Source organism: Cervus canadensis, chromosome 13 (assembly GCF_019320065.1).
Source record: "Cervus canadensis isolate Bull #8, Minnesota chromosome 13, ASM1932006v1, whole genome shotgun sequence".
Classification (NCBI taxonomy): domain Eukaryota; kingdom Metazoa; phylum Chordata; class Mammalia; order Artiodactyla; family Cervidae; genus Cervus; species Cervus canadensis.
Window position 1 is genome coordinate 51,673,284 of NC_057398.1, and position 25,584 is coordinate 51,698,867.

At 37.4% G+C, this 25,584-nt stretch overlaps 1 protein-coding gene across 1 annotated transcript in view; it reads right to left on the reverse strand.

Annotated features, from left to right (window-relative positions):
- Positions 1-3,268: 3,268 nt before the first annotated feature.
- The window catches only part of FBXO28 (F-box protein 28), a 31,626-nt gene continuing 9,310 nt past the window's right edge, over positions 3,269-25,584 (reverse strand). Inside the window, exons 2-5 of the mRNA XM_043485246.1 lie at positions 23,091-23,200; positions 17,195-17,333; positions 9,337-9,532; positions 3,269-7,896 (exon numbers count right to left, since the gene is read on the reverse strand). Of these exons, the coding sequence (XP_043341181.1) occupies positions 7,502-7,896; positions 9,337-9,532; positions 17,195-17,333; positions 23,091-23,200 (840 nt within the window). The 3' untranslated portion in view covers positions 3,269-7,501. The remainder of the gene's footprint in view (positions 7,897-9,336; positions 9,533-17,194; positions 17,334-23,090; positions 23,201-25,584) is intronic.

The following is a 25,584-nucleotide window of genomic DNA, read 5'->3' on the forward strand; positions in this document are numbered from 1 at the left end:
GAAGGATGGGGGCTGCCAGACGGGTTTCTCTCCTGTGGCTCTCAAGGAAGTACTGTTGTTGTTCAGTCGCTCAGCTGTGTCTGACTCACTGTGACTTCATGGACTGCAGGACGCCAGGCTTCCCTGTCCTTCACGATCTCCTGGAGTTTGCTCAGATTCGTGTCCATCGAGTCAATGATGCCATCCAACCATCTCATCCTGTTGTCCCCTTCTCCTGCCCTCAGTATTTCCCAACATCAGGACTTTTTCCCATGAGTCAGCTCTTCGCACCAGGTGGCCAAAGTATTGAAGCTTCAGCTTCAGTCCTTCCAATGAATATTCAGGATTAGTTTCTTTTAGGATTGACTGATTTGATCTCCTTTCTGTCTGTCCAAGAGACTCTCAAGAGTCTTCTCCAGCACCATAATTCAAAAGCATCAATTCTTCAGCATTCAGTCTTCTTTATGGTCAAACTCTTCCATCAGTACATGACTACTGGAAAATCCATCGCTTTGACTAGATGGATCTTTGTTGGCAAAGTGACGGTACTGGGGGGCAATGCAAAAAGTCCTGTGAAATATTAAAAATATCAAAAGCAAAAGTTTTAAAATACTAAAAATAAACTTTTCCAGGAGATTAGAAAGGCTGTAATAGCAAATTGTTTTCTGTGGTTTAAAAAAAAAAATGCTTAAAGCAGGACTTAAAGGAAATACATGTAGCCAATGCAATATATATTCTATACTTCTATTTCCTTAGTCATATCTATTGCCCTGTATAAACCACTATTTATTATTAATTACCTGCTTATTATGCGCTGAACACTGTTAACCCCTTGACATTCATTCCTTTATTATCCTCTTATAAGTAAGACGGGCTTCACTGGTAGCTCAGCTGGTAAAAGAATCCACCTGCAATGCAGGACACCCTGGTTCAATTCCTGGGTGGGGAAGATGCCCTGGAGAAGGGATAGGCTACCTATTCCAATGTTCTTGGGCTTCACTAGTGACTCAGACAGTAAAGAATCTGCCTGCAATGTGGGAGACCTGGATTGGGAAGGTCCCCTGGAGGAGGGTGTGGCAACCCACTCCGGTTTTCTTGCCTGGAGAATTCCCCATGGACAGAGGATCCTGGCGGGCTACAGTCCATGGGGTCGCAGAGCTGGACATGACTGAGCGACTAAGCGCACACAAACTGCATTTTCTTTGGGAATGAAAGGCCGCTGCTGTGGCAGCACCTAGGGTTATAGAACCTGGATATCTAGAGAGCTAAGGCACTTTCTCGTAAGCTTGCTGCAACCCTTCAAAGGAAGAACAAGCGTTTTAGGTCCCCTTCCCTTCTTCCCTCACCCCGTCTTCTGTTTAGCCTTGAAGTTTTAGCAGAAGTTTTCCCTGTGTCTTAAGACAGACACACCTTAGGTCATCCCTGGAGCCAGCATTACTATTTACACTGCTGCTTCAGATTCCAAGTAGAAACTGACTTTTGTTCAATGAAAAGAACCCAGGGAAAAAGAATTGAAGGAAACCTAAGACTTGAGGAAGTTGAAAGCTCTTTGGCTGAATATTTTTCTATGAACAAAATGGACTGAATTTGGGGGAAGTTCATCCTTGATTTGTATTCCCTTTCCAGTTGTACTTTGGACTTTGTGCTCAAACATCCACATTGTTTTCTTCTCCTTACAATTTCCTATAATTTTGCTTTCAGGAAATGACTCACCAATACCAGAGCAACACAAGCATGTTAAAACATTTTCTGGATGAAAGAATCACCTTTAATGGATCCTCTAAGTGTTGTTTCAGGAATTAACATGAGAAAGGTCATAAATAAAGAGACATCCTTTTATTTTTAAATCAACAATACTGGTGAAGTTCTTGGTTTCCCAAAATGTGCTTTTTACACAACTGAACCACCTGAGTGCTACAAAGAATTCCATCCCAATCCACCCTCTGAAGACAGGGAGATACACAAGGTGTCTTTATTTTTCTAGGTTTCTATGATAGCTTGATGACTAGAATGCAGTGATGGGTGTTGCAGTAACTGGTAACACCGTCATCCTCATCTTTCAGCATAAATTCATCTGTGATCTGTTTTCTGAACATCTAAGTTATGAACAAAGTGGGTAAAGTGTGTCTCAAAGAGTGTTTCCAGTCATTTTGTTTCTAGTAACTCCTTATCAGTTACATCTTTGTGAAACAGAGGTGAAATTGATTTGTATGGTTTTATTTCATTGAAATTTTGAATATTTAGTTTTGGAGCTAGAAGGAATTTTGAAAAGAGAACTAGTCTTCTTCCCTGGCAGGGCAAGAGAATTGGTATCACTTCTTTTGTATTGATCAATAGCCAACTTTATAATAAAGTGACTGCGTTAGTGGCCTCTGACCACATCTATTACCAGGACTTCCTATTTAAGATTATGGGTTCTCAGAAGTTGGACATGACTGAGCGACTAAACACACACACACACACAGAGGTCTTAAAAATATTTTTTACCCAAATGCCTAATATAAACCCATTGCCAAAAAACTTCAGGACAAAAGTTGCCTCTTTAAAGCCTAGTCTTTCCATGCTTTTAAGCTTTGTATATTACTCTTAACATTAGTGATTTTGGCATAGACTGCTTCTGATGTATGAGATCTATGTATTTACTGAATTTGAAGAAGTCATGTAATCTGGAGTCCCACAGCTCCCAGACATTTTAGAATGTAGTAGTGTAGCAGGAATACATAAGCTTTGGAGGCAGGGATCAAGTCACACGTAGGTGACATTGTGGCTATGTTGCTTAACCTGAGTTTAACTTCCTTATAGACAGTGAAACCTGCTTTATAAAGCAGCTGCTGTGTTGTGCTCCGTCGCTCAGTCGTGTCCGCCTCTTTGTGACCCTGTGGACTATAGCCCGCCAGGCTCCTCTGTTCCTGGGAATTCTCCAGGCAAGAATACTGGAGTGGGTTGCCATGCCCTTCTCCAGATCTTCCTAACCCAGGGATCGAATCCAGATCTCCCACACTGCAGGCAGATTCTTTACCATCTGAGCCACCAGGGAAGCCCAAGAATACTGGAGTGGGTAGCCTATTCCTTCGCCGGGGATGGATCTTCCCTACCCGGGAATCGAACTGGGGTCTCCTGCATTGCAGGTGTATTCTTTTACCAGCTAAGCTGCCAGGGAAGCACTTATAAAGCGGCTGTGAGGATTAAAATAACAAAATAAACTGCTTTTAAGAGGTGGTAGCTATTAAGATGGCATTTAAGATGTCTCCGTAATCTTCTGTGTATGAAATACAAAGAAAACAAGTAGCACTGGTAACAACACATTTATTTACGTACCCTGTTGTGTGACCGGGAGGTGTTTTTCACTTTCCAGTAATTAAATTAGGTTATAACAATTAAAATTCCAGAAGATAAACTATTGTAATTTATTGTTGCTCATGACCATAAGTAAACAGACATGGCACGACATAAAGGAATTTTAAACGCATCTAACTTTAGGTATAGCTTTGAATACGGACCAGTATCTACTTTGGCAATGGACCTAATAGATTACCAATATGCTTCTAAATCTCATGGTTCTCTTCAGACACAACAGGAAAAATTTCAATTTTTGACGTTTGAATTTCAGAAATTTAACAAAGATTCTTAGGAAGCTGAAAAGGCCATTACTTAAGCCTATCATATTTATCACAAGTATAAATATATTGCCATTAAAAATAAACTCATGGTAGGCAGCAGTCAACTAATTGCTAATTTCATTTTGTAGATTATATAGTATTTCTTGAAAATAACTCAAGATGGCAGGCTGCAGAGCTTTTTGAAGTAGTTCTTACTTATTAACCTTTTGAGGACTAGTGAAAGAAATTCAGATCCCAAGCCAAATCACTGAATGTATTGGATTTTACATTAGGAACAGCCATTTTCAAGAGATTGTATCATACAAGGCAGAATGCCTTTATTCCTGGCTTCAAATCTTACTTACAATGTATGATTATTTTAAAGAAGGTTTGGTAAGTGTTAACAAATGGGTACTCATTGCTAGAGCGGTATATTAAGAATGTGCTGATCACCAAGTATGAGATTTTAAATTAAATTATATACTGTTGGAAATAAGATAGGGAGTTCCTAGATCCTAGAAAATATTATGGCTAAGGAAATAGAGAACTCAAAAGAGGAATCTACCTCCAAGAAACTACTTCGGTATAGTAAAATAGAATTAAGTGCCCTGTCTTAGGAAACAGTTATTAATAAGGAACAACTGGGACATCACACATCGTTTCTTTGGAGATTAAAGTGCAGGCTATGAAATGGCATATAAAATAATGCATAAAATAGTGCAATCTTAAGGTGCCATTATTTTTATTACACATAGCCTATGTTTATATGTCCATTTTCTCTCAAAAATCCAGCTGTAGTGACACCTTTTAGCTTATTTATTTAAGCATTACTTATACTCTGTCTTACCCACCTTAGGGGCTACATAGAATATTTTAACAAGTAGAATAATAGCACATATATCTTGAGACTACTAAATAGAGATTAAGGCAAGCCCCTGTAAAGTTCAGTACTCCAAAAACACGTTTTACAAAAAAAAAAAAAAATGTTGCTTCCAAAACCAGTGGCTTTAGACCTGATGGCACCCCAAGTTTTTAAAACAGTATGATTACTCTGATTACATTTGTGTTTGCCCTTATTTCCAGGCTCTGTACATCAAAAGAGGAGCTTAAGAAACAACAGGTTCTATATCCTCATGTTCTAAAATAATACCTAGTTCAGAATACGTGAAAACCAAGTCCACTTGGGAAACAAGCAGAGACTCCTGTGGCGGGTGAGCGGGCGGCCGTCCTTTCCGTTTTTCATCCGCCCTTCCACATTTTATCTATGTCTGTAGTGTTGCGATCAATTTCTAAGTGGGACAACTTTAAGTATCCTCTGAAAGACCAGCCAAGGAAGATGATGGGAATATTTTATGAAATGTCCTAATATTTAACATATTAACATAGTATTAACACACAGCATTTAAATTACTGACCTACAATCCAGAGCAAGATAGTTCTCTCTCAGGTTGCTAACTTACAATTTTCCTGTAATATACGTCAGTTTTAGGTGATGGAAATATTTTGTGATTTGTTGACACTTAAATACCATTATACTACCCAAATGCATGTATAACAGCTATCAAACTGGCCAAGGCAATATCCTAACACATTTTAGCTAGTTAAGATTTAAAACAACTGTAGTGCTTTATTTCCTACTGTTATGCCACATTCACCCATTAACAAGTGCAACTCATAAAATTTATGGGCAGATGATTACAAGTGTATATTGTAGAAATTTGGATTTTGAAACAGAAAATCTATTTTTCAATAGTGTGAATGTTTATTATGGAAGCCAAATATTCATGTTAACTAAGACTGTAGATACATTTAGGGTATCTAGATGGAGTTTAAAAAGAAACCCAGGAAACTTTAAATAATTCATTAACATTATTAAAAAAGATTATCTGAGGTTATATCCCTTTGATGCATAAAGATCATACTTTATAAACCTGTAAACATGTACTTTGTTATTTAAAAACATCTTCGTATTACCAGGAAAGCAGACTATTAAAGGCCATGAGTAAGTATTCCAGTAGGCCTCCTCCAAAGTTGTGATAATATGGCTAAATCCTATGACTAAAGAAATGAGACCTGCTGAGAAAATGAGTTCCAGACAGGGACTTTTATGATCTTGGCTGACAAATGTTTTTTGGAAATTGTTTATTTTAAAATTACCTTCCCAACAAACCATGAAAACACTTGGACGTTATTTTATGGTTTTTCATTGAAAACATAACTACATTGTAAATGGAGTTTTAATGTTAGACAAAGAATTGATCAAAATCTAAGGACACTATTATGTAAGGACAATATTAAAAATGGATAAGAAGTTTCACTTGGTGAGGTTAATCTCAAGGATGCATAAACATATCATGTTGGACGGATTAAAAAAAGGTAGTGACCTTGTGCTTTTCTTCAACTAAGGTACTTACCAAAACCTTAGGTTTTATACAGGTGTTAAACTCCCGCCTGGAAAGGGATAGTATTCTATATTACACCTAAGTCTACCTTAAATAACTGAAGCCCAAGGCAACAGTTGTTTAACTTAACAGTCAAATAATGACTACATAATTTAGTACATTAAAATAAAACTAGACAGTAATAGTTGACTGTTTCAAAAATACACAACTGGGGAAAATAATCACTGTACAGTTGTTAAAGTGACCACTTAGAAGGTTGACAGTGCAAGACATGCTTTTCCAGTTACAAGCTCAAAACAGGAGTGCAAACGAAATTAAAGCTTTTGTTGAAAGTTGAAGGATAAGGAAAGCCTGAAATTAATATTAAAAAGCTTCCCTCAGGTCACCCCCCCAGAAAGGAAACAATCAAAATGCTTTTTCATAGTACAATTTTCTTCAATGAACTGTTTTTCAATGGCAAAACAACTGCATCCCATAAGTTGGGTTCCCTACTCACACCACTGGTCAGTGGCCACATTGGATCAATGCGCATACACAGTGGTGAGTAAGGAATAGTACTAGTTACCAGAGGTCTGATATCAACATAAAGAATTTGGGGTTCTGTCTTAGCCAGTGTATCTGAACCCTACAGAGAATAGCTAAAGCAGCGGGCTTTAATACTCTCTTATTCTGTAAAACTGGAGGACAAATGGACATACAAACACCACTCCCCCTCACCCACCGAAGCAAGCTGTTGTGGTGGAAGATGTTAAGCGCTTAAATGAACTAAGACACTGCTCTAAAAAGTGGAGAAGTATAGAGGTTCAAGATCAATACCAGTGCAAGAGCTTTTTTAAGTGAGTTGACTAGGCAATGCATGCATGCATCCATGCAGATGTAGGTCATGGCCCCAAAGGAGAACTGAAAACATGTATATAACAGCTGGATAAGTCCCTTGCCAGTAGTTTATAAAAATATATAGTCAATACTGTAGAGGCCCCTTCTACAGTCAATACTATGGAAGTCCGTTTTAGTTACCCATCACTTCAATACCAAAAAGCATTTACTACTTTTCAGACATTCCAGACAAAGGTCACTTATAACAAAAAGTCAACTTTTTTTTTTTAAAAACAAGATACTGTCCATTTAAAAAGTAGGTCTTTTCTTTCAAGTGAACAGGACATTTTCTGTATTAAACTTAGTTTCTAGTCTGTCAAGACTGGTTTAAGATCCTTATGTAATGTGCATATATGCAGAAACAAATTTGCTTTAAACATTATCTGCACAAAAAAAAGGTTAACTTCTCAAAACATGATAGAATAGGTCTGGTTAGTACAAATCTATTGCAAAGTAAAAAGATTCTGTGCATCAGTTCAACGAGGAGAAGCAGGAAAAAAAAAGTCCCAACTATGAGAGTTCAAGTTTAAGTTGTGTTCTGAAAGCCTAGAGCTGAGGGACACCATGTCGCACAGTGTCCAGATACGCAGAACTGGTCAAGCTACAAAGCCTGGTCTTCCTCTGGCGCTAGAAGCACATTCTGATTTACTTTCTATTCCGGAGACGTTTAGATTTCCTAAGAGAGTCTATGGCTTCTGCGGCCTTTTTCCGTTTCCGAGGAGACTCTTCGCTTTGCCCAGACCCTGAGGAGTTACCCACTGCACTTTCCATTACTTCTCGCAATTTGCGCTCCAGCTCTGCCAACCGTGCATTCTGTTCACCTATGATCTGGGTCTGCTCTAGAAGTTTCTGGTCCTGATCTTGAAGTTGTTTCTGCTGTTCTTGCACTTTGGTGCGAAGCTCAGAAATTTCACGCCTGAGAACAGTCACCCCAGCACCATTTGTCTTAACCTGCTGCTGGAGTTTGGTAACCTCTTGTCTTGAAGGGTTTTGCTTGGAGAAGAGTTGCATTGTAGTCAAGGCTGCAGAAGGTCCTGGAACTGTGGAGAAATGGTTTAAAATGGTCAATCACTTCAATGGCTCACCACCAATAATACTTCATTAATGAGATTTCTTCAAAAATAGAATGTCCTTAGTAACATCACCTCTGCAGATTTCTTCTTTGCAACCTACTTGGTCTAATGAATTAATCAAATACTTTGTCTTAACTATAAATGAGTCTGAATTCTGATTCTCATGTTCATGTGGCAATATGTGGATTGCCAGCAAAAGCAGAGTGTCCAGGGGTGTTAACTTGGTTTTAAAAATATTATAAAGCTTTTTCAGAACCTAGTTAAGAAAATATAAATGTAAAATTAGAGGAGAATTACTTTCTTTCTTATTACACACAAGGAACATAAATATCTGAGTCAGAAGCACAGACCTATTAGGTTCATAAGTCCTCTCTGCACTTAACAGTTGAATGTTTGGTCTCAACATTAGCCAAACAATTGGGATACCACCAAAAAGGGTTACATCACACTCAATGATCAGGAAGAACTTCTGACATGGGATGTAGGAAGGCTTTGGAACTATTCTGTTTCAGGAATAACAATGTACCATGGGCATAAAAATCACTATATAACCTGCTTTTTTTAACCTTATCTCTGAAGCTTTTCTAAAAGAATCATATGGATCCATCCGCACCCTAAAACCCATCTTGTTAGTTCCTTCCTTACACATTTAAATAACCAGAATATTTTCCTTGATTGATACATTGTTCTTTCTCAGCTTACCTTTAGCCAACTAACAAGGCTCAGACCAGTTCTCACCTCTTGTGAAGTCTCAATCAGACCAGCCAACAATGATCTTATCTTCCTTAAGATTTTCTCTCTACTCATTTGGCATGTAAATGGACACTCCTTTAAACTATTCTCTTGCCTGCAATAATTTGAGTCATGATTACATCTTACCCTATGAAATAATAAGATTCTTGAGAGCAGATACCATGTATTACATTTCTTTTTAGTCTTCATAGGACACAGTATAGTGCTGTCTGCATAGTAAGTACTCAATAAGTAATAGATATATTAATGCTGAGATGCCATAAGCTTTATTATTAAATTACAGACAGCCGCTCACTCTACTGAGTACTCCAGGGAGCTAACTAATCTGAATGAAACAAATGTTTTATTAAAATTGCTCTAACAAATTTATGTCCAGTTAAAAACTGTGGATATGTACAAAGATTCAGCCACAAGATTGTTCTTCAGTGCGGTTCAAATACTGAAAAACCTGGAGACAAATGTGCATAACAGCAGTGCATGAGCTACGTAAGATAAGGTCTGTAGTCGAATCTGTCATTAAAGATGATGCTGCAGATACACAGTTACAGACCCAGAAAAGTTCAAGATACACAGCTAAGTGGGAGAAAAAAAGGCAAGTTACAAACCTATGTATGAACATGATTATAAACTGAAAGTATTATAAACAAAAGATACCTGGAGGAGAGCCCATGAGTCTTCCAGATACATCTGATCCTGGTAATTTCCTCTTTAGAATTGGAACAATCTTTTCATCAAAGTATTCCATTGCCATGGAGGAAATATCCCTTAACTCTTGAAGTACTTCATGAGCTCGCTGAGGGGCTCTGGTAGAATTGACATATCTCAACACACGATAAATCTCATCAATCACCTAAAATAATGAGCTCTCATTAGCACTTTATTTTTTTTAAAGAAAATAGGTAAACAGAGAGTAAGGTGACTACATGTTTTGCAAATTCTACAGAGATCTACAGGGTGACTGAACTGATATACTGACCACTGGTAACATCACCACCTGTAACAACTGGCTTTGTGCTTGTTATAATACTATGTATGTTTCATATTTATATTTATTAAGCATATTTACTGTTCTGGGGCTAAAAAAATTACCTCATATTTATATATAAGTAGAAAATGGTGAATTACAAAATATACACTTACATACTTTAGTAGTAGTCCTTCATATTACTAGTCTGTCACATTCTACCACAAAGAACCTACTAGTGACAGGATATTAACCGATCCATAGTAGCGCTACATGTGTGTTATAAACATGAGAAGTACTGCAACACTCAGTATTATTTGATGTTGTCCTCAGTGCTAGTACACTCCACCTACAGGTACAAAGTAACCCTCGGCTATCTGACCTAAAGTAGACCCTCTCTCTCTTTGCTGCTCAGGGTTTTGCACATGATGATCTCCTTTCTGTCATGTTCTCCCTGCATATCTCCCCTACCTTCTCCAGCCCCAAGTTTCTTATTCACACCTGAGGTCTCAGTAACACTTTCTCAGAGTAAGCAGTCTCTTCTGAACTTTCTTTCAGTTTAACTGTGTTAACACCTTCATCAAATCCTTTTTCTTCAGAATACACATTACAAGGTTTAAGTACTACCTTTTTCTGCTAATTTCTTCTTCCCATAACATAGTAAGCTCAATGCGAGAAGAGACCATACCTAGTTTCCACTGTCAGATCCCCACAGCCTAGCAGTATCTGGCACATAGCAGACACCCTAATCAACGTTCATTAAATGAGTGATAAAGATGGTCATAAACTGTCTAATATTGACACATCTAAATAAAACTGTTCAGGGACAAGACACAAGGTTAAAGTCAATACAATAATATGATTTTTAGAGGCTAGATTTTGTTTTGAATATAAAGGTCATTGTTAACAGAATTTTTACTGAGAGGATAAATGGACCTAGTTAAGTTTATGTCTATAAATACTGGTAGACAGAAGAATAATTACTGTATGTTTGACCTAGACTAGATATGACTGTTACAATGACTCAAGCATGAATAGGACCTATGCAAGATGACAGTGAAAGACCCATACACAGCAAAGACTAGTTCAAACTGAATAAGTTCAATGTACAAACATAGCATTGTGTGAAAAAGGAAGTAGACAGGGATAAGATTTGTTTGAGGATGGAGTAGGCCTAATGAAGGACTTGGCAATGAGAAATAAGCAGAATTTCAATGAGAAGTTTGAGCAGGAGGCGGGTGTACATGACTAAAGGAGGAATGCTGCAGTGAGGAGTTGGCTAGGAAATAAAAATGTATGTAGTGTTATTATGTACCATGGGCTTCCCTGGTAGCTCAGTTGGTAAAGAATTTGCCTGAAATGCAGGAGACCGGGGTTTGATCCCTGGGTTGGGAAGATTCCCTGGAGAAGGAAATGACAAACCACTCCAGTATTCTTACCTGGAGAATTCCATGGACAGAGGAGTCTGGTGGGCTATAGTCCATGGGGTCACAAGGAGTCAGACACGACTGAGCAACTAACACTTTACTATGTACCATACATTTATTCTAGGTTTTTAAAATAAATTATGTAGTGAATCCTCTTCCATAACCCTGATTCTTCAGAATTAATTTCATATCAAAATATTACATAGGGATTACTAATGCTAAATGACATCTGTAAACCAAAGTGTGAAATATTCTTATCTACTGTATTCAGTCTTCTAAATACAGTGTGAAAGCAAGGTGTATCTCTTTCCCTTTGCCTAAGTGTTCTATTAGGAAATTTAGTGTTTTTAAATCTTATTACATAGAGGTTACTTTAATTAAGTGGACTCATCCAATCCGTGTTATCAATAAAATTAAAAACATTTTCTTTCCTGTGTCCAAAAGTTACAAGCCAAGGACAAGGTGAAGAAAGTCAGCATGTTAGAACCAGACTGCTTCGAGCATTCAGTCATCAGTGGCTAAAATGGTCGTAGAGGTACATGTTAAGAAAGCACAGTATTTACCTGATTTTTAAAATATTTCATTTTCTGAATAGGTTTAATCACTTTCTGAAAATTACTTTAGCAACAAGAATGTAATGGTTTGAGTCTTGTATCCAGTGTGAAGGCCACAGGTCTTAGGCAGGTCACTGAAACTCTTTAATGGCTATTTACACACTTTTCAAGTAATATGTCTCTGCTGAATACTAGAGATAATTAATACTTGTGAAAAATATTTTTAAGTTTAAGAAAGAATGGTAAGAAACCAAATGTGAACAGCCATCACATTCCCAGCACATACAGTTTACTCTGTCATGCTTATGTTTAAATTGGCACAGTAATAGATGACATACTATGAACATCATTTAAGGTTTTCAACTATTATAGATGAGAGAATTTCTATCTTATTTAATTTACTGTTTAGCAAACAAAGTAGTGCAAGTGAGTGAAAGTCGCTCAGTTGTGTCCGACTCTTTGGGACTCCATGGACTATAAAGTCCATGGAATTCTCTAGGCCAGAATACTGGAGTGAGTAGCTGTTCCTTTCTCCATGGGATCTTCCCATCCCAGGGATTGAACCCACGTCTCCTGCATTGCAGGAGGATTCTTTACCAGCTAAGCCACCAGGGAAGCCCAAGAATACTGGAGTGGGTAGCCTATCCCTTCTCCAGCGGGTCTTCCCGACACAGGAATCAAACCGGGGTCTCCTGCATTGCAGGCAGATTCTTTACCAGCTGAGCTACCAGAGATGCCCTCAGCAAACAAAGCTCCCATTAGAATACTGAACCTTGTATGTTCTCATTTCCTGTTTCTTTTTGTTCCACTTGCTGATGTGCTCAGTCATGGCCGACTCTTTGTGACCCCATGAACTGTAGCCCACCAGGTTCTTCTGTCCGTGAAATTTTCCAGGCAAGAATACTGGAGTGGGTTGCCATTTCCTTCTCTTTGCTCCACTTGAGATTTCCTTAATTTTCCTCTCACCTCTTTTATTTTTTCTTCCATATTTGTGAATAATTCTTTATATGGCTTGTGTTTGTATTTTTCTTATTAATATTTCTCTTAGACTATTAGTCACAGTTCGTTCAAGTTTTATATCCTTGTACTGCTTTCTCAAAGGTCTTCTGTTCTCCACTTGTTTTACTTTGTGTTTCTTATTAGCCTGGTGATTCTTTACTCCTTGCTTATATTTAAAAATGCAGCACATAAAAAGCTGATCAGATTTCCTAGTTAGCCAAACTGGTGGGAAAGGTAAAGTTTAGGGGTGTAAGACAGGGACCTAAACAATTCAATGAAAACAGATTAATTCTTTCTTCATTTTAAAGGTTCAATGACTGCATGTATTTACTTGAGGACCAGCAAAATGAAAGGAGGAAATGGTTCTAAGCAAGAGTTTATTTTTAAGAATGTCTTCACACTAAAACCAATTTTAAAAGAAACAAAAATACAACATTCTGGAAACATTAGATAAACTGAAATTGAAGGATATTTATTCCTCAAAATAACTGATCTATATGACCTTCAAAAATTTGAAGCCCAAGAAACACAAGGTGTAGGGAATTATTCTACATTAAAGAGGACTAACAAATTCATGTGTGATCCTAGATTGGATTCTGGACTCAGAAATAAGAATAGCTAGGAAAACTATTATTGGAATAAGAAATGAAACTTGAATATGGACTGCTGTTCAGTGTATTGCATCAATTTTAAATTCCCTGAGCTTGTTATCTGTACTGTGGTTAAGTAAGAAAATGTCCTAGTTCTTAGGGAATACAATGAAATATTTCAGAATATTCGGTCACAGTATCTCCAACTTTCCTTCAAACGGTTCCGAAAAATAAAACACATATGCAGAGAGAGAACAAAAACAAATGAGACTAAAGGTAAATAATTGCTGATCTGGATAAAAGAAATACGGGAATTCCTTGTCATATTGTTTGTAATTTTTGTGTAAATGTGAAATTGCATCAAAAGAAAGTTACCCCTCAAAAAAAGAATAAAGTGACCATCGCCAGTTCCACCCCACCCCCGCCACCGAAAACATTATTAAAAACAAACCAGCAATACAAAATCTATAGATTTTAAGTTCTTTGAGGGAAATCTAGCCTCATGACAATTATACCGTGAAAGCACTGACTTTTGGAGACCACTGTATTTCAATAAGCACAAAAGGGTTACTAGGGCTGTTGGTAACAATGAAGAAAAGAAATTATACATGTCTTTTTTCATTATTATATCTCCTGGAATGGTCAGTTGGCCTCTGCTCCATGTGTTTTTCAGTTTGTGTGAACTGCTATATTGATCAAGAATTTACTATAAAAAGTTTGACTTCTGTATATCAGATAGAAGATTTGAGAAATATATATAGGAATAAGCCAAGAATCTATACTTGATTCTGAGAAAAGATGAATGGAACATCAATATAGTGGTCAGAGTCTGCAACTATGGTCCTAACTGACCTGTGCCTACTTCTGTAAATAAGGTTTTTATTAGAACATGAGCATACCCATTCATTTACCACATGTAGAATCACGGCTGTTTCTCAGTTGAGAAACAGACCATGACATGACACAGACCATGTGGTCCACAAAGTCAAAAATATTTATCACCTGGCCCTTTACAGAAAAGTTTGCTGATCCTTCCCAGAGCTCTAGTGGCAAACTCCCAACCAGTCTGAATTCTTTAGACAGATCTTTAAATGCCTTTGTTATTTGTATGGCTTCCTTGTCAAGAGACTCCATTTTAAACCCCTCCCTTGAATAAGCCTTAGATTTTCACTGGGTAGAAGGGCAATGATCTAGCTTGTTTGGAGTTGGAGAGGGGACCTACAGATTTAAGTCATTCCTAAATATAGATTCTCAACCAACCTTTCTGTTTTAGCCCCATTTTCAGAAGTGCTTTCAACTCTAGAATTTTTTAGAGGTTCAGCTGTGCATACTACATTGACTTCCAGCTTCCCCCACTGCCAGGTTAGGAATTAACTTCCTCAGTTTTTCTAAGTCAGTTATCATCTGTTCATCTACTTTCCAACTTCCAAAATCCTGCTGCTACTGTCTACTCTATTGACCTCCTTTTCATGGGGCTTTATCTTTTCTTCCTTTTAAAATTATATCATTTACTCTACTCCACTGAGTCGAGTATGGGGAGAAGTTAAGAGATAAACATACATTTAATCTTCTATCTTCATCCTACCATTTAATTTTACAAACGAATTTGATTGTTCTTTCAGAGAATAATTTAAAAAAATTTCTTCCCCCAACTGTTAGTTTAAAGGTCCAAAATTCTGCTATATATCAGGCAATCTTAATTTAAATGAAATTGCTATTACCCAGACTCGCTTAAGTAACTTGTAAAAACTAATTTGTGAAATGAACCCAGGAGCAAGATGCTGGGGAAACCAAGAATAAACTACTATAGAAATCATGTACCAAATCAAGATTATACGCTAAACTGAAAGAAAAGTATTTCATAGAATATCTTCACTTAAGGACATGAAACTTAATGCCATATCCTTATGTTCTGAAGACAGAATATGAAAGTTTAAGGATGAGAAAGTTCAAAAAAGAACAATGATAAAACAACCCAAACATTGCAAACTATGTTAAGTTAGCAGTTTAGACTTAGCCTAATTAAGCTAAAAAGTACCAGCTACATAAAAATAAAAAGTAGTAATCTAGGTATACAGTGTTGATTTAGGCAAAATATAAGCTATAAAGATGGCAGAATAAACCAAAGTGATAATCAAAACAAAATTTATTTGTTTTTTGGGAGTTGTTTTTCCAGTTCAGACTTGTCGGAGAAAAATAAATTAGGATAAGATCTTGTGAATAAATGGGTAATATTAAGGAAAAATGGAAGACTTTTCCACTGCAGGTAAGGTAAAGGTCTCAGTTAAGGAGCAAATGCCCAAGGGGAAACACATAAGCTCCAAAACTGAAAACATCCTCCACTGCTACCACCTCAGTTGGTACTAGAATTAAAAGAGAAAACAACTGGTTTCCAAAAAAAATAGCAAGACTCAACTGAATTTAACCTCATTTGTTTAGACAGGAAATATCATCATTTCAATCACATGCTCTTGATCAACTAGAATAACAGATAGACAACTTCTGTAAAGGTTAGGTACTAAAATACCTTTGGAAAAAAAAAATAATAAAATAAAATAAAATACCTTTGGCTTTGCAGGGCATATGGACTTTGCCACAAGCTATTCAGCTCTCATTAACAATAACTGGTTGAACTGTCTCTTGAGGTTATGAAACTTAGAGAGGTGTCTTAAATATTCATAATCTTAACATTATGAGATATGCAATAGAAACTATGAGGCTATAGGAGACAAGCTATTCTAGTTCAGTGAACATCAAGAATTAAGACCTATGAATTAGACCTGGATAACATCTGGCCTAATAATTAGAATCTAAAGTTTCTAACTGGTCACCTTTTTATAGAAAAACAGCAGTAACTAATATGAGGAAAGTGAGCTATACCAAAGAATACTTTGAATAAGAAACAGGACTCCTCTGGCTCCCAACAAACATTACAGAATATTGAAAATGAAGAAAATAATACAATATTGCCAATGTTAATTATCAGTGGAAATAACAAAAAGAAAGCATTCAGATTTTACTAAGTATTAATTAGTTCCAACCATGTTAAGGGAACCTTTTGCCAGTAGCAGCTAAGTAGCAAAATGATCTTTAATTCTACCTCCATCTCTTTCACATAAAAAGGTACTGAAGTTATTTCATTCTGAATTTACACTCAATTCAAGAAGCAAGGTATTAGTGAAGGTATGAGCAGCATGTTGAACTGTGGGTCCTTTATTCACTTAGTCACAGTAAATACACCACAATAAACTTATTTCTGTGTTAAACAGCACTATTCCTTAGCCCAGAGTATACTGCTATACAGTTAATTATCTATTCTTGTTGAATCTGGAAGTTTGTAAGTTGTTTTCATGAAACATTTCTCAAACAAAACAAAACCAGCTTGTCTCTCCCCTCCCTAAAATGTAACAATCTTGAAGGCAGACAATACCTATTCTTGCTCATTGCTGTATCCCTGGCATCTTTACAAAAAGTAAAAGCTTCAAATTTTTTCTTTGCGTATGGACCCTTAAAAAGCTTTCCTGAAGAACATGAGGGCTTCTATAGCATATTTCATAATCATAATTTTAAGTATACAGATCACATAAATGATATATATTTATTTATATAAGTTATTGCAGAGAACCTAAACAAATCCATTCCTAGAAACCTACTCAAAGAAGTAGCAATGGGACTTCCCTGGCAATTCACTGGTTAAGACTCTGCACTCCCAAAGCAGGGGGCATGGGCTCAATCCCTGCTCAGGGAACTAATTAAGATCCCTCATGCCTCACACGGTGGCCAAAATTTTTTTTAAAAAAAGTCAAAAGCCCACAATTATCTATACAACTTACCCTTTAATATTGTGACTAATGAATTCACAGATGACCAAAGTAGGAGTGATTCTGTCATTTAAAAAAAATCACTTTGTAACTTCATAGTAATTTAAAGCTTACACAGTTCAATACAGCTGTTACTAAGTAAGCAATTCTATTTTACCTTTCCTGGGATGAAGCAACAGAGATTGGAATCCACATACTTCATGAAAGTCATATTTAATAATGACAGCCTTGTTTCAACAGCAGCGAGGATGTCTGCATGCCGAGCTAATGAATGGTTTCTCCTTTCTGACTCTCTCCTACCAAAAAAAAAAAAAAAGCAACCATTAAAAGAAGTACTGTGGGCTAAAATGCTAACCAAACAAAATACCTTAATGTAAGCCTAACATTTACATGTTAATTTAGAAATCTACAATTGGGTCATAATTTAACTGCAATGATAAATGAATCACTATGTTTAGAAATCCTTGCTAAGGATCAATCAAATATTTATTGATAAAACATTTGAAAAAAATTATTTTTTTTTGTTTTGCCCTTTGGCTATATGGATTCCCTAGTGGCTCAGTTGGTAAAGAGTCTGCCTGCAATGCAGGACACTCGGGTTCGATACCTGGGTTGGGAAAATTCCCTGGAGAAAGAAATGCAACCCACTCCAGTACTCTTGCCTGGAGAACTCCATGGACAGAGCAGCTGGGTAGGCTGCAGTCCCTGGGGTCGCAAAGAGGCGGACACGACTGAGCAACTTTTACTTCCACTTGGGTATATCAAGCTCAAGCCTAGCGGCTATTAGAATCAGAGAAATCAGATAAATGAAAGTATACATGGACATAAAGACAAGAGATCATATATTTCTGCAAGATCAGCTCATTTTAACTTTTCAAAAGTTTTGAGACATAATTTACATTTAATTCACTTTTCAAGGGTACCATTTAGTGATTTTTAGTATGTTCATACTTGTGTATCCATCACTACCATCTCATTTCAGAACATTTTCATTATCATAAAGAGAAAGCCTGTAACCATTATTAATTACTCTCATTATCCAGCCCTTGGCAACAACTAATTGACCGTTTCTAGGGATTTGCCTATTCGGGACACTTCAGATAACTGGAATCATAACAGTATGTGTTTTGTGTCTATCTTCTTTCACTTGGCATTCTTCCAAGGTTTATCCACGTAGAAGGATGTCTCAGTAGTTCATTCCTTTTTATTGCTGAACATTATTCTATTATACGGACACACCATGATTTTGATGATCCACTCACCTGTGCTGGACTCTTGGGTTGTCTCCACTTTTTGGCTATGATGAACAACGCCGCTATGAATATCTGTGTACTTTGTGTAGACATAGTTTCATTTCTCCTGAGTATATACAGCAGTGAAATGCAGTATACAGCAGTATATGCATACAAGCAGTATACGCAGCAGTGAAACTGCTACATCATTTGGTAACTCTGTATTTCATTTTTTGAGAAACTGTTTTGTAAAGTGGCTGCACCATTTCATTATGCCACCAGTAATATGTGAAAGTTCCAATCTGTCCATCTCCCTCCCAACATTTGTCCTTGGCCATCCATCCTGGTGGGTGTTCACTGGTATCCCACAGTGCCCTGATGACTAACGATGTTTAGCCTTTAATACATCATCTTTGGAGAAATTTCTGTCAAATTCTTTGCCCATTTTCAAATTGGGGTTATTTACCTTTTTATTGTTTATACCTTAAAAAGAAAATTTTGGTAACACCAGGAAAACATGGGATCTTAATTCCTGGACCAGGGGTTGAACCTGTGCCCCTTGCATTGAAGTGTGGAATCTTAATCACTGGCCACCTGGAAGTCCCCCTTTTTATTGTTGAGTAGTTAGAGTTCCTAATATAATCTGGATACAAGTCCCGTAACAGATACATGGGCTGCAAATGTCTTGTCCCATTCTGTGGCTTGCCGGGAGCCGTTGTGAGAGATCCCACCCATGACGAGGTCATGAAGAAAACACCTGACGGGAAAGGCCGTCCAGGATCCCATCCATGACGAGGTCGTGAGGAAAAAACCTGACACGCAAGGCCATTCAGGATATAAGGGACTCTCCAGGTTGGCCTCGGCCTCTACCCCACTCTGTATCCCCCCCAGTTTTCTGTTGTTGTTCTTGTTTGCCCTGCTGCAGATTCTTGTGTTGCCTGCCGAGAGTTCTCCTGCTCCTCTTTCACTGAATAAAGACCAACTTAAAACGCTAATTAATAAATCTCCTGGACGCTGGTACCCTATGAAGGGGCCAGGGATGAAGGAAATGCTTCAATTCAAACCCTTTTGCGGGCATTCTGGCTTGTTTGATAAATGTGTGCTCTCATTGCAAAAAATGCTCATGATTGTTCTAAACATCCTAAGCACAGTACACTAACAAAAGAAACTATTAAGCATAGGTCCCTCCAAGGGGTGAGAAAAGCTCCACAAATAATAGTCACAAATGTCCCTAATAGAAAATACTTTATAGATAGAGATTAGCTGGTGACTTCTTGCAGGTAGTTAACTTTTAGACTAGGAGCCTGTTTGGTGCTATATCTGATGTTTTTGCAATCCTTTGCATTTCTGTTCTGTAAAAATGTAATCCTATCTAGTTCCCATAGAGATGACACCTATTAGAAAGAAAATAGATTAATCATAAGAAAAACAGGGTCGGCTACTGAAGTTGCTTAAGTCACACCAGGTGCAAGCCATAAAATGTTAGCAGGCCTGAAGGACAAATGATAAGACAGACTCTTGTGAACAAAAAGTATGTGGGTGACATCCTGTTTCTGTTGAAGGTCAAGTTGCTGTAACGTTTTGAGATGACCTGTGTGTAAGCAATACGCACTTCCCCCAAAAAGATGTTGAATGTATGAAGGGGCCGTGCGAAAATAAACTCCAGACTTAGCCCCGAGCTTTGTCTCACTCTCTCTCTCTCTCATTCGCCGACGCCATTCATCCTGAGAGTTCCCCTGGATCCTCCTGGGGCTGGACCCCGGCAATGGCGGTCTTTTCATTTTCTGGATGGTGTCCTTTGAGGCACAGGCATTTTAAATTTTGATGAATTCTGGTTTGTCTACTTTTTTCTTTTTTTGTGTAATAAAGTTTTATTAAAGTATAAAGGAGATAGAGAAAGCTTCTGACATAGGCATCAGAAGGGGGCAAAAGAGTACCCCCTTTGCTAGTATTAGCAATGGAGTTATATACTCTCCAATGAATCCAAAGAATGTCTGGAGGCTGCAAAGACCTCACCAGACCCACTCCCATAATTTACATTTTAAGATAACAGAGTTGGCCAGAAGGTTTAATCCAAAGATTGTCCTCAGGCAGGATACATCCTTGTAAAGACCAGACCTACTCCCATAATTTATGTTTTAAGATAACAGAATTAGCCAGAGGGTTTAATCCAAAGACTGTCCTCAGGCAGGATACATTATTGTTATATAATCCTAAGGAATGTAGAGGAAAAAAAGTAAAAGTTTGTCCTTTCTTCCTCCTTGAATATCCCAGACCTCTCTCTCCTTGGGGACCCTTAGACTTCTTATCAACCTGCCTAGGAAATGACTCTCTCATTCCCCCCTTTTCTTTTAGGAGAATTATGTTGCCTAGGGAAAAGGGGCGTCGTTCTCATTCCATAACTGAGCTGACAAGGGGCGTTGTCCCTAAATTGGTGAGGCAACATATTCTCCTAATCCTCATAGTGAGGATGTCTGATCCAGGGGCTCTAAGTAATAGTTGGAGGAGGCTGTGGCACTCATAGGAGCTTGGACAACTATTTGTAAATTAAAAGCTTTTAGACTGTTAGAAAACCCCATTATACAGTTACAGACGTAAGGCAAAATAGTCATTAAACCAAGTTAAAACCAAAATGAAAAGTCACATTATGTCCATAGTTACATCAGTCCATCTTAAGGTTGTTAGATGTCATCAGTTTAAGAAGAGGTATCACATGCGATTGTTGAAGTTACTTGCAGACTTGGAGAAAGTCCTTTCCTTGAAGTGGAGATGTCCACCATGGAACGCCTTCCACTGATGAAGAGGGGAGTGCTCCGCAGACCCAGCAGTTAGACCGATTGTGGAATGCAGCATAGGAGTGAGCCCAGGACAGGAAGGCATTGTCTTGAGGATCAAACGGCAGACTCAGGATTTCTGGAGTCAGCAGAAGTAGGCTCACATAGATTATCGGGCCCATCTTTTGGCTCGTCCAGACAGTCCCATTACGGAAGCGGATCGGGAAGAAAGTGGGCCAGGGGCTTCAGTAAGCACGGAGTAAGTTGCCTCAGTATCGTGGCCATGCAGTATCACATAGTAAGACCAGGTGTGTCTTCTTTAAGCCCTGGGGATCAAATCTATCCCAGTTTTTCAGGATACAGTTCAAAGGAGTGAGGCTGGAATTGTTAGCTCCCATCTTGTCCTGAAGGATCCCGGACGAGCCCCCAAGATGAAAGGTTGTTACTGAACGATGAGACGCGGGATTCTTGGCCTATGGAGGAGATGAATTCAATCCGGGGCCAGAGACGTGGCTGGATCGCTCAGAGCTTTTGTGTAATAAAGTTTTATTAAAGTATAAAGGAGATAGAGAAAGCTTCTGACATAGGCATCAGAAGGGGGCAAAAGAGTACCCCCTACTTTTTTCTTTTGTTACTTGTCCTTTTGGTGTTGTACCTAAAGAACCTAATCCAAGTTAATAAAGGTTTATGACTGTTTTCTTCTCAAGGTTTTATAATATAGCACTGACATTTACACTTAAGCCTATGACTCATTTTCAGCTAATTTTTGTATATGGTATAACTTCATTCTTTTGTCCCAGCATCATTTGTTGAAAACACTATTCCTTCCTCATTGAATTTTCTTGGCATTCTTGCTGAAAATCAATTGACAAAAAATGTAAAGGTTCACTTTCCGGACTCTATTCCATTGATCTGTGTGTCTATTTTTATGCTAGCATCAGAGTGATTATTGTAGCTAAAGCTTTGAGACTGGAAAATGGCAGTTTTCCAATTTTGTTCTTTATCAAGATTGTTTGGATTATTCTGAGTCTTGCATTTCCACAGGAATTACAGGATCAGTGTGTCAATCTCTACAGAAAGACAGCTAGGATTCTGACAGGGGTTGCTCTGTGCGCTAAGTCGCTTCAGTTATGTCCGGCTCTTTGAAACCCCATGGACTGTAGCCCGCCAAGCTCCTCTGTCCATGGGCTTCTCTAGGCAAGAATACTGGAGTGGGCTGCCATGCCCTTCTCCAGGGGATCTTCCCGAACCAGGGATCAACCCTGTATCTCTTATGTCTCCTGCACTGACAGCCAGGTTCTTTACCACTAGTGTGACCTGGGAAGCCCAGGGGTTTGCACTGAATATATATGTGTCAGTTTGGGGACTACTGCCATTTTAATGGGCTTCCCAGATGACTCAGTGGGTAAAGAATTTGCCTGCAATGCAGGAGACACACGAGACTCAGATTCAATCCCTGGCCATCTTAAAATGAAATCTTCCAATCTATGATCACAGAATGCCTTTCCATTTATTTAAGCCTTTAGTGTCTTTTAACAGTGCTTTCTGGTTTCTAATAAACAAGTTTTGTACTTCTTTTGTTATACATTACTATCAATGCTACTGTAAATGGAATTGTCTCCATTTTTGGATTGTTTATCGCTAATGCATAGCATTATACAAGTGATTTTTGTATACTCTTTTATTTAGTATCCTTGCTGAACTTGTTTTTAGCTCTGATAACTCAGTGTATTTTATATACAATATCATATGTATACAAGATCATGTTATCTGTGAATAGAGTTTTATTTCTTCCTTTCAATCTGGATGCCTTTAATTTCGTTTTCTTGCCTAAATGCCCTGGCTCAAACTAAAATGTTGAATAGATATGGCGAGAGTGAAGAAACCATAGTAAAATCATTTATTGTGATCTGTGTATACTTTGCTACAAAAACTTGGAAACGATTTAACATGTAAACCCTCAGATTAAAAAAAATTAATAATAATAATCAAGAAACAAATAAAATCCCCAGTTGTAGAATTACTGCCACTGCTAACCATAACATACCTTGGGAGTTGTGCTTTAACTTGTTTCTGACATAGATTATGGTACCTTTCCACCTTTAGAAATCCCTGATTCAACATTCTCTGGCAGACCAAGTCCATTCTTTTACAAACCTATGGGAAGACAGAATGAGAAAGAATTTTAAAAAGTAAAAACTTCAGAAAATGTCTGTGGTAACTTAAATAGAGAGGAGATCTAAAAAGGGGATACATATGTATGTACATATAACTAACTCACTTTGCTGTGCAGCAGAACTAACACAACATTGCTAAGCAACTCCACTCCAATAAAAATCAATAAAGGGACTCCCTGGTAATCCAGTTGTTAAGACTCCATCCATGCTTCCAATGTGAGGTGTGTGGGTTCAACCCTTGGTCAGGGAACTAAGATCTCAGATGCTGTATGGTGCAGCCAAAAAAGTATATAAAAATTAATTGAAAAAAAACCAAATTGATAACGATTAACTTAGACTCATTAACTGATGGTTCAAAGTTCTCTGTGCTAGAATTGTTCTCCAGTTTGCTATCTGAATCTTTGAATCAGTATATGTGAATTCCTCACTGTAACCTTCAATACTACATTTAAAAATTAATATTATATGTAAGCAAGGAATAATTTACTCTTTTTTAAAAAAAGAATATATATGTTTTCTCATTTATTTATATATTTGACTTTTTTTTGGCTGTGTGACATGGCTTGCAAGATCTTAGTTCCCTGACCAGGGATCAAACTCATGGCTCATGCAGTGGAAGCTCAGAGTCCCACTTGACTTCTTTACTTTAGATATCTGTTGAATATTCTGAATGTATCCCCACTATTATGGTCAAAGTCTATAATTCCAAAGATCATTAAAACAAAATATTTGAAGGCTTTTAATGGTCTGAAACAAGAAAATTCTTCTCTGGCCAAAAATACATATTCAAACTTGAGTCTAACCTCTCACAAAGTTTTTATTATTACCAGAATGAAAGTTTTTTTTTTTTTTTTTTTTAGTTGGAGGCTAATTACTTCACAACATTTCAGTGGGTTTTGTCATACATTGACATGAATCAGCCATGGAGTTACATGTATTCCCCATCCCAATCCCCCTCCCACCTCCCTCTCCACCTGATTCCTCTGGGTCTTCCCAGTGCACCAGGCCTGAGCACTTGTCTCATGCATCCCACCTGGGCTGGTGATCTGTTTCACTATAGATAATATACATGCTGTTCTTTCGAAACATCCCACCCTCACCTTCTCCCACAGAGTTCAAAAGTCTGTTCTGTACTTCTGTGTCTCTTTTTCTGTTTTGCATATAGGGTTATCATTACCATCTTTCTAAATTCCATGTGTGTTAGTATGCTGTAACAGAATGAAAGTTTTAAATCATTTCTTCTAGTGACTTGGATGAAGTATGACAGTTTATAATGGTCAAAGCCTATACTAGATATTGTCATATCCTTCAAAATATTTTAACATGTATAGCAGAAATTTAACTTTAAAAATGGTATCTTCATACAATAAAAGCATAGGATCTAAAATTAGAACACCTAAATTTGAGTCCAGCCATTTTATGTCCTTGGGCAAGTCAGTTTCTTTTTGAAAGCCTGAATCAGACATCTGTAAAATTTGGATAGTACCTCATACACAGGGGTATTATTAGGATTAAAAGAAACAGACATTAAATCACGGTAAACTATAAATCACTATATAAAAATTGTTTAAAAAATTTTGTTAACAATTATGTTTAACTTCACCACTAATTTGCAAACTTTGCTTTATATACTTAGCTTTTATATTTCTGAAATATCCCAGTATCTTTCTTATCTTAATGAAACCTACTACACAAAATATGTTTGTTGTTTGTTTCCTGAGTATTTTGCATTCACTCAGATGCATCAACCTGGACCTTAATTCTCACTGTACAGGTGTGGATGTTGAAAGCACAGTGCTGAGATAAAATTGAGATAAACCTACATCAAGGCTAAGTTGATTAGGCAAGGGCTGTCTCAACACTTCTTTCTATCTCTCATAGCACCCAAACACAAATGCTTGAAAAATACTTGCTAAAACCAAATACTGATGAAACTCAAAAGTTGCTTTCTCCTGAGATTATACAAATAAAAATTCTGGTAAACTGGGCTGAGCTGATAAAGGTTTTGATACTCTAATACTAAATACCAGCCACTCCCTATATAATAGTATGCCAGATGAAAGGTATGACGGTAAACAGTTCTCTTCCATTTCAAAGCAGATGAAAACATAAAAAAGTACTGATACTTATAGAGTAATTCTAATAAATCATATTTTAAAATACAGTGGAATCTATTTCTGGGTAAGTTATAAACATTTGTTCAGTGTCTACTGAAAAAATAATAATAAACCCAATACGTACTGATATAAATGTTTCTAAAACAAAACATTTAATGAGTACATTTACAAATCTCTTTAATCTAGTTTAGGTCTAGTAGTTTAATAGAAATAAGTGAATTTTCATATCTGCTTCTTTTGCATTAAT